The sequence below is a fragment of the Anastrepha obliqua genome, chromosome 3, assembly GCF_027943255.1.
Source record: "Anastrepha obliqua isolate idAnaObli1 chromosome 3, idAnaObli1_1.0, whole genome shotgun sequence".
Taxonomy (NCBI): domain Eukaryota; kingdom Metazoa; phylum Arthropoda; class Insecta; order Diptera; family Tephritidae; genus Anastrepha; species Anastrepha obliqua.
In genome coordinates, this window is record NC_072894.1 from 12796587 (window position 1) to 12806319 (window position 9733).

A 9733-nucleotide genomic window follows, 5' to 3' on the forward strand; every position below is an offset into this window, starting at 1 on the left:
TCAAAAGCTCGAATGGGAAGTCCTTCAGCATTCGCCGTATTCTCCGGTTCTTGTACTGACCGCTCTCTGTCAAACCATGTAAAGGGCGTTACCTTAAAAACTGGCTCAACAACTTCTTTGACACCAAACCAGGCTAATTTTGGCGGTTCGGCATCTACAAATTGGTTAAGAGATGGGAAAAGGTTGTAAACAGCAAATAAATAAAAGTCTTCGGTAGAAACGCTACGAACTTATTCCACAACCTAATACAAATAAAGTTGGTTAAATTTCAAGGGCCGATGTTGAATGTGAACCACACCTAAACGTCAATGACACCGTTGGACTTCTTTCTTTGGGGTTATTTGAAATAAAAAGTATACGTCGATAAGCCAGCAACAATTCAAGAGCTAAAGGATGAGATAATTCGGCACATTAACGGCATAGAACCTCAATTATGCTTCAGCGTCATCGAAAATTTGGACCATCGGATGGAGGTATGCCGCCGAGGCCGATATTTTGTTCCATACATAATTGAGCCATACTAATATTGTCATGAAAAGAGAAAAGACAATAATTTCCTAAAAAAAATTTATTTTATTCAAAATCAACACTGGCCCTTGAAACTTAACCACCCTTTACAAAATTTGTATACGAGGTATCGCAAAATTAATCCCCTTACTAGAAAAATGAAGACTTCCATAACTAAAAATCATTTTTTTAGTTAGTAAAAAGGGCTCAAGAGCAAGGATGTCTAATTTTGACCCACCTTATACATCTCAATACATTTATAATGTTAACACAATCTTTTAATTTGCTTGAAGCCTCAATATTTGAGAAATCCTTATTTTATTTAGTGAAGTTGTAGCGCTTTTGCATTTTCTACAGTACGCAACTGAAGTGTCGCTTGCAGCAATCCGGATATGGTGCATTGGTGTTAATGAAATCGCCCCAACTGCAAGTTGGCTTATCTTTGGGATCGTATTTAATCAATGAAAGCGGGGAGGGCAGAGAGCTAACCGGATCACAACTGTAAGTAAGAGAGCGTAAATTCGTATAAATGGTTTTTAAGTAGGATAAATGGGAATGTCTCTTCCATAATCGTCAATGTACTCACGTTTCAATAGTGGCCATGCCTTGTGAGTTATCACAGGTAAATTGTGCGCATGCCATTACGGGGTGCTTTATACTTTGACCAGGTGTGAGTACCTTATCTTTGACTACACATTTTCCTGGATGTGCTGAAAATATAAATATGCATTTAATTTAAATATTAGTTGCTTAGTGGGTCGCTACTAGAGAGTTTTTAAGACATTTTGAACGGCATACCTGGATCTTTGAAATATCTCTCTGTATAGACAGCCGCTTGAGACAAGCTTAGAACGCATACACAAATTATGAAAATATTTTTCCACATCTTGTCACTTTTGCCACTCGAATTCAACTGATTCCAAATTGATGGATTACTCGCAAAATGCTTGTGATTATTGCTTTGTTTACAAAATATTGGTGTCGCAAAGGTTATCGCTCAATAGCCTATACAATTTTTCGTGGGGTTTGGGGTTTGGGGTTTGAAGACAAAATTCTATTAATTCATGCACTTCAAGCAGTTTCGTCCACGATTTCTTTAAACTATCAGTAAAGTCACTTTATAACTTTATAGTAAATCGAATTTTTGAAGAAATTGTAGAGAATGATGAGCATAAAAATTATTAAATGAAGCAAATACGGGTTAACAATCAAAACATAATTAAATTATTGCCACAAAAATTTTTGACAGCTCTGAAAAGAAATTTACCATATAAAGAGGGGATCCGGTGGTCTAGAAATTTCAAAAAATCGATTTTTTATTTTTTCGATAGAATCTTAAAAATTTTTAATGAGAAATTGGAATGAAATTTTTATGCGGAAATTCCAATATTATAGCTTCTACAGCCCATTAAAAATGGAGTGAGCACGAAAAAATGGACGATTGTCATAATTTTTTTTAAATATGTTTTAGAACTTTTATTCAAATGAGGCATACATCATACTGAAGGGTAACTCTCGAAGAATACATTTTGGTGTTTTTATTTAAAAAATGTTTTTATTTATTGTTGATATCGCCACTCCCCCAAAAGGCCGTTTTTTAGAAGAGGCTTGCGGTGATCACGGTAGCGCATGAGCAGCTCAACTGAAATAAAAAAAATTAAATTATTATTGTAGAAAAATGTTTTTTACTGAATCTGAACGATATGAAAACCGTTTTGCACCAAAACAAAACAAGTTTTGAGGTGTTGAAAAATAAAAAAAAATTTATTTCAGCAAGCTATGCAAATATTTATAAAAAGTAAACCGTTCAAATTTACGAGGTTGCAACTTCGAATAATTAATTAAAAAAATAAAATAATTAAAAAAAAAAACAAAAAAAATAGTTTTTGATAAATAATGATCACCGCGACGGTAATTTTCAAAAAACTCGTCTTGAAGATAATGGCGTCTAAAGTTTTGCGTGCACTTCTCGTTCCAAGAAAGGTCGCGCGCTTCCACGGTCTGTAACTTTCGTTCTAGTGCTCCGATCTTTATGATTTTTTGAATTTATATTTTTGAGATGATGTGCTTTTAGAATATGCCATAAAAATTTTTTCGATTTTTTAGTCCAACGCAAGGTACATACATACATATATAACCCCTTAACTAGGTAGAGAGCGGTCCGCGCGCTTCTGTAGCTCAAACTTTAAACTCAGTTACCTTGAAACGACTTTTTTCGGCCGGGTGTTGTCAAAAAAAAAAAAAGAAAACAAAATGCAATCGAATCGTCTGAAATTTTAATATGTTATTCACAACACCAATGGCTATCGCCCGTACTATAATCACACTATTATTTCAATTATTTCGTATTTTTTTTATTTTATTATTTAAAAAACTGAAAAACCCCAATTTTTAGAGTGTCAAATTCAAAACCGCGCCATTTTGTAAATTTTTTTTTATTAAATAATTTTTTTTAGTTTTTACGTCCAAGTAAGATTTTTCGGAAGTGTTAACTTCAGCGACATTTTTAAAATTATTAAGATTAAAAAACATTTTTTTTTTCATTTTTATATTGTATATAAAAAAAGTTAAATAAAAAGCCTAAAAAATTTTAATATCCTTTTTCATTTTTTTATTGTGAAAAAAAATTTATGAAAATACCCTAAACTTTCGAGCTCTAGACCACTAGGACCCCTCAGAGCGGTTGAATGCGGCACCACATCTTCATATCTGCGAGGACTCAACCACCCACTTCGGAAAGCGTTTTAGTAAAAATTGTTAAAAACAAGCGAAGAGAAGAAATCAAATTATAGTTTTTTTCGTGCGACTAAATTTTTTATTTTGTAATTTATAATAGATTTAAATTGTGTTCATTAAAATATGCTTTCTTTGTATTTTATCATAATAAATTCTTGCTTGTTGCAATGAGAGAATTTTATACAAAACCCCCCGAAAAAATGCATGGTTGCGCGCCTGGATATAATTATAAGGTCACCACACATTGATTATATTTTTTCTTTTTCTTAAATTTATTTAAACTTTTTTTATATAAACATATTAGGTGCGCAACTAAGTTGTCGCTGTTTTTTTTTTTTTTGATGAAAATACAACTTTATTCGAAAAAAAAAATGGTTACAAGTGAATCATTGAAAGTATTGCCCATCGCTGACTATTACTTTTTCCCATCTTTCTAGTAGATCTCGTATACCGTCACAGTAAAACAGTTAATCTTTTGAGGCTATCCACGAATCAAGCCATTTTTTGATGTCTTCATATGAATGGCCATATGCCATCGATCGGAACATTGAGTTCATCAGCTGGCGTTGATCGTGGAATCACTGGCAATGTTCGACGAAAATCTCCTGCTAATAAAATCATTGCACCACCAAATGAGTTATGATTGCTCCGTAGATCTTGTAAAATAAGTTTTTCTTCTGTTCTTCTTAAAATATTTTCGTCTTTTGTTATTTTTAAAATATATTTGGATTTGTTCAGCCCTGCATGATTATTCTTAGAATTTACTTAACTAATATATTTGTGAATGAAATCATTCCTTAACTCGTTCTGAAACTAAAGCAAACGAAAGAAAATTGCGAGGCCAATCAAATCTATAGCTCTTACATTTTTTGACTTTTGAATTTGGTCGGGGTCACGATATTATCAATTTTGTGTGAACGCATTAGATCCTCCAACGCGAACACTCACACACACGAACGCGCAATATTTGTATGGGAAAAATAATAGGGCTGTTTTAGGGTTTTCCCGGAAATTATTCGAATTTTTCACGCCATACAAACCATCCTTGGACTTCAAGAAACAGTTAAAAAAAATTGTTAAGATTGGTACATGCGTTGTTGAGTTATGCGCTCACCAACACATTTTGCTATTCATTTTTATATTATAGATAAATAATTTACATAACGGTTTACCGTTCTTTATAAACTAATTCTGAACTTTTTTTTTTTTTTCTACTGCAACATACATATTTTGCTTGTGTCAGTAGAGAATAAACGCGCGATCGAAATGGTCAATAAAATCGCGTGCCATTAAAGTTCTCCCACGCTTCACCTTTCGTACCTCTTACCCATTGCTCATTAATCGCTTCACCTCAACACTGCACCACTACACCGAATGCACTCGTTACACTCTGCAGCTTTTGGGAATGCAAGGAAATACTGCCATGCAGTCTCCGGTGTTTGTGAGGTCTGTCTGTGAATAAGCATTTAACCCATTTGACAATTCATTGACTCGCTGTCACACGCTTGCTGTCGCTTCTGTTTAGTTTGCTTAGCGCAAATAGAAATGCGTAAAATATCTTCCGACCCGTCACACACTCGGCACTAGCATTTCCCTTTTCCATACTATTTATTCATTGCGCTACACTAATGTTTGTGTTTGTTATTGTTTTTCCCCCTACGAGTAACTTGAAAGCGGCCGCATAGCTTGTGCGTGACTCCAATTCGTTTCGTCCCGAGTTCGATGGCCAATCAGCGAATGATAGAGAACTGTTTTTCTAAGTGATTTTCTACTATGAAAGATATCACCACCTACTGTAGAAATTTATCTGCCGTTCGGAGGCCGCATAATACTGTAGGCCCGTCAGTTTGTTGGATTCTCGTGACATAAAGAAGCACACCACGAATTCTAGTTGGAGAAGCTCGGCCGAGCCCCTTGCAAAGTATGTATACACATATATGTATGTGTGTATGTGAATTATGTACTTTGTTTGTAAATGCATCTGTGCTCGCGTATACGGATTTGTGTATGCGTGTTTGTTTGCTTATTGACACAATGCATTGTGCGGCATTTTTTCTGTTTTGCTTCAATGCCATTTTATAAATTTTCCATTTAATCATTTGACTTTTGATGGGAAAGTAAAACAAAAGGAAATTGACGAATTGTCTGCTTGCCCGAGTTGTTCTGCTCTATTTATGTGCAATATGCACACAATTACCTACGAAGGTGGGCGCACAGTTCTACATACATACATATGTTCAGTCACTATTATATGTATTTGTGTGTATATGTATGCTCACTAACTTCTTTTATTATTATTATAATTTTTTTTTTTTTTTTGATGCGCTAAATACAAATAAACCAGATTAAAGGGTTGAACTTTTGAAGGCATGGCTGGATTTCAAGGCTCCATAGAAAAAAAAAAACAGAATTAATTGAATCGTTGGCAGATATTAGCATATCAAAAACTGTTTATTGTCCGATATTTCTTTGGTTTTCTATTTTGAGCAAAACTTTCTTTGGCTTGTAATTACAAACTTTTTTCGAAACATTTTCAAAAAATCGATCATAAAGGGTGGTTAAGTTTCAAGGGCCGGTGTTGATTTTGAATAAAATACAATTTTTTTTAGGAAATTATTGTAATTTTTCTTCATTATGATAATATTGGTATGGCTCAAGTACGTATGAAATAAAATAACGGCCAAATAGCCGCCGCGACCTCAGCCAAATATTTATAATGCAATCACACTATTACGTTTGAAATCCATTAATGATTATCTTTTTTCGCGTCTACTCTAGGCAAAATGCTTCCGAGTGCGGGCAATCAATACTATCGACAGTAATTTAGCCAACTAACAGACAGCTAAATAAAAAATTTTCAACTACTTGTTTGCAATTTTTTCTACATTAAGTCGCTCCTGTAAGTAATGACGATCATTTTGAACCCAGAATTATTAAAATCGGTTCATTTTTGACTAAGTTATGGGCATTTAAAAAAAAATTTTTCTTATATAATTAAAAAAATCGAGTTTGAGCCGAAAAACAAAATTGCCGATAACTCTTGAAAAAAATTTTTTTCGGGCGAACAAAAAAATACGTGTCTCATTATTTTGACCAGAGAGCAACATATTTGAGTTACATCGAAATCGAAGAACATGACCCGAATAGCCCGGTTGAATTGAAATGGAAAGCATCATATGTGATTGCTTAGATTCATTAAAGAACTTCTAATGTATTTACAATGTGAGTTGAAGTTGTACTTAGAGTCAAAGATTAAACCTAGTATTTTTAACTGTGTTTCACATTTGATGTTAGTGTTGTTATGTGTTAGAGTTATCCCAGTGCACTTGTGTTTCCTACAAATATGAAGAACATGGGTGTTTTTTAAACAAAATGAAGCACCAGACTCCAGCGACCATGTATCAATATCGGCAACAATATTAGAAAATAGATATTGAGCTAAAGGAACGTCGGAAACTTTCGAGTACATTAAAACATCATCTGCATAGATCTGGTGCTCAATTCCTTTATATTTTTCTATTATTCGACTGATATCATCAAAGGCGATAATAAACAAAAGGGCGGAGAGAGGTGAGCCTTGCGGCGTTCCATTATATAGTGGAAGTGTTGGTGAAAGAAAGCCGTTTACGTTAACTTTGAGTTTGCGATTTGTGAGAAAGTTTGTGATGAAACGTAGCACTTTTGGACCTATTTTCCATTTCATAAGCTGCCGTACTATAATATGAGCTCCTATTCTGTCGAAAGCTCTGTGAAAATCAAGGGATAGAACGGATATGTGACTTTTGCTCGATAGAGCGTTGCATATAAAATCATCGAGATTAATTAAAGCGTCTGATTTACGTTGTCCTTGAATTATTACACTGTGCGACAGTGATTTTATACTTTTATGGAGACCTAGTACAACTTGTAGGTATAGTAAAACTAAGAAAAATGGTATAGGAGAAATTTCCAATACACCCCCAAAATCTCGTTTTATGGCCATAAAACCGTTTTTCAGTAGGTTGATGTGAAGAATCACTCCTAACTTCGCCAATTTCTATCCGATTTCGAATTTGTTTTTTTTTGTTCGAAAGAACAAAAACAAGCCTTTTTGACAGTGTGTTGACAATTTTTCTGAAATGACAACTGACGAGACTGTAGACGGAAGTATTTGGAATTTTTTTATTTTTTCTCTATTTTTTCAACTTTGACATAATTTTTACGTTATTATCCGTTATTGAGGATTTTTTTAGTACACTACTGTTATATATTATAATAGTAAATTTAATTTTGCGTCGAATGAGTTATATTTGATTGTAATTGAATTAAAATTAAAAGAGTTGTATGAGTTTTAAGATTTTATTTTATTTTTTTTTTCTAATTTGGTATGTAGGTATAACTTACGCTAAATGGGAATAAGGGCACGTTTCGAAGCATGAAAATGATAACAAGTGTCATTATAAACACATAATATTTATTAGAGTATTGTACAGTGCAGCACTGTACGGTATGGTACGCTGCGGTACGGTGCAGTACACAACGGAGCTGGTTTCAAACTTAAAAATGCATTGGAAACGGCCCTTTGGAGTTTAGTATGCTACGGTACATTTGTCATTCTCTTAGAGAATAATAAAAAAATTCCAAATACTTCCGTCTACAGTCTCGTCACTTGTCATTTTAGAAAAATTGTCAACACACTGTCAAAAAGGCTTGTTTTTGTTCTTTCGAACTAAAAAAACAAATTCGAAATCGGATAGAAATTGGCGAAGTTAGAAATGATTCTTCACATCAACCTACTGAAAAACGGTTTTATGGCCATAAAATGAGATTTTGGGGGTGTATTGGAAATTTCTCCTATACCATTTTGTTTAGTTTTTCTATGGCCATAAGTTGTACGTAAAATATATTTAATTTTTTTTGAAGTGAAAACTTCTTTAGAATCGTTGGGAGTGATTTGAGGAAAAGTGAAACGAAAAAAGCGACCAACTTGGCTACGAAGCGTTATATTATATGTTGATATAAAAGTAGCGACGAACTAAATAAAAATAACTTTTATTTTTTCTTGTGATTCGAACCAAGGATTTTGGATCGGAAGCTCACATTGCTAGTCGCTCGGCTACCGCGCCATGCTGTCGTCGTTGGCCTAAAAGTTATTTAGTTACGAAGCGTTATATTATATGTTGATATAAATAATTTTTGTGAGCGTGTAATTCTCAAAAGTTTTATTAGGTTTATTATTTAAAATGTATAGACTAGGTAGTGTGGTTATCAGCTTAACATCTGATAGATCCTCCATCGGAGGACAACAAATGTTAAACTGATTTTTGGAAATGGGCGGAGTGCTTTAGGGGCGGCTTGCTCCTTCTCTGCCACGGGTTGACCCGGTATTGCATTACCGCCGGGATTTCAGCTTTGAATAAATACAAGAAAAAATATAGTAATACATTTAGCTTTGGTGGGAAGAGCCATAAATTTTTATATGAATACATGTAGACGAAAATGGAATTTTTTTTTTGAAATTTGCATTGTAGGACATTTCTGATTAGTTATTGAAAACAGTTTTTTGGCTTTTCTATTTTTGGTTTAGATACTGAAAGTCAGTTTAAGTGAATCGGTATAAATATTTCGTACATTAATTTTTGAAGTGAAAACTTCTTTAGAATCGTTGGGAGTGATTTGGGAAAAAGTGAAACGAATTACAACATATAAACGTAGCGACGAACTAAATAACTTTTAGGCCAACACCGACAGTATGGCGCGATAGCCGAGCGGCTAGCAATGTGAGCTTCCGATCCAAAATTCTTGGTTCGAATCACAAGAAATAAAATTTTTTTTTTTTTTGAAATTTGCATTGTAGGACATTTCTGATTATTTATTGAAAACAGTTTTTTGGCTTTTCTATTTTTGGTTTAGATACTGAAAGTCAGTTTAAGTGAATCGGTATAAATATTTCGTACATTCATTTTGTTTTTGTGAGCGTGTAATTCTCAAAAGGTTTATTAGGTTTATTATTTAAAATGTATTGACTAGGTAGTGTGGTTATCAGCTTAACATCTGATAGATCCTCCATCGGAGGAGAACAAATGTTAAACTAATTTTTGGAAATGCGCGGAGTGTTTTAGGGGCTTGCTCTCCACCTCTGCCACGGGTTGACCCGGTATTGCAGTACCGCCGGGATTTCAGCCTTGAATAAATGCAAGAAGAAATATACTAATACATTTAGCTTTGGTGGGAAGAGACATAAATTTTTATATGAATACAAGTAGACGAAAATGGAAGAAATTTTAAGTCTGTTTCTTCGGTCCGTTTGGGTATTTTTTTTGATAACATCGAAACCAAAGCATTTGTATCATATTTTATCTATCATAAGCCACTCGTATCATTTGTTGAAATTGAAAACATTGAGGATGAATAATGATAAAATGAAGAAAATAAAATATGAACTTTATAGCAATATTATAATGAACCTATAATTATCCCGCTCCTAATGCTGCTTTCGTCTTATTCTCTC

General features: G+C 33.7%; 1 protein-coding gene and 2 pseudogenes across 1 annotated transcript; 2 read left to right on the forward strand and 1 right to left on the reverse strand.

Moving 5' to 3' along the window:
• Positions 1-680: 680 nt before the first annotated feature.
• Positions 681-1428, reverse strand: LOC129241417 (uncharacterized). Its single transcript, XM_054877711.1, has 3 exons — positions 1306-1428; positions 1094-1217; positions 681-1006 (listed from the first exon to the last, which is right to left on the reverse strand). The coding sequence occupies exons 1-3, from the start codon at positions 1391-1393 to the stop codon at positions 859-861; spliced, it is 360 nt and encodes a 119-aa protein (XP_054733686.1). The 5' UTR covers positions 1394-1428; the 3' UTR covers positions 681-858.
• Positions 1429-8455: 7027 nt separating this feature from the next.
• LOC129243247 (U2 spliceosomal RNA) lies at positions 8456-8642 on the forward strand (annotated as a pseudogene).
• A 587-nt stretch (positions 8643-9229) lies between these two features.
• On the forward strand, positions 9230-9415 carry LOC129243238 (U2 spliceosomal RNA; annotated as a pseudogene).
• The last annotated feature ends 318 nt before the right edge of the window (positions 9416-9733 follow it).

Coding starts and splice junctions, on each gene's coding strand:
- LOC129241417 (XM_054877711.1), bottom strand. CDS start 1,393: ATGTGGAAAAATATTTTCATAATTTGTGTATGCGTTCTAAGCTTGTCT. Junction 1,218..1,305: donor GAGATATTTCAAAGATCCAG/GTATGCCGTTCA, acceptor TTATATTTTCAG/CACATCCAGGAAAATGTGTA. Junction 1,007..1,093: donor GGCATGGCCACTATTGAAAC/GTGAGTACATTG, acceptor TCTTACTTACAG/TTGTGATCCGGTTAGCTCTC.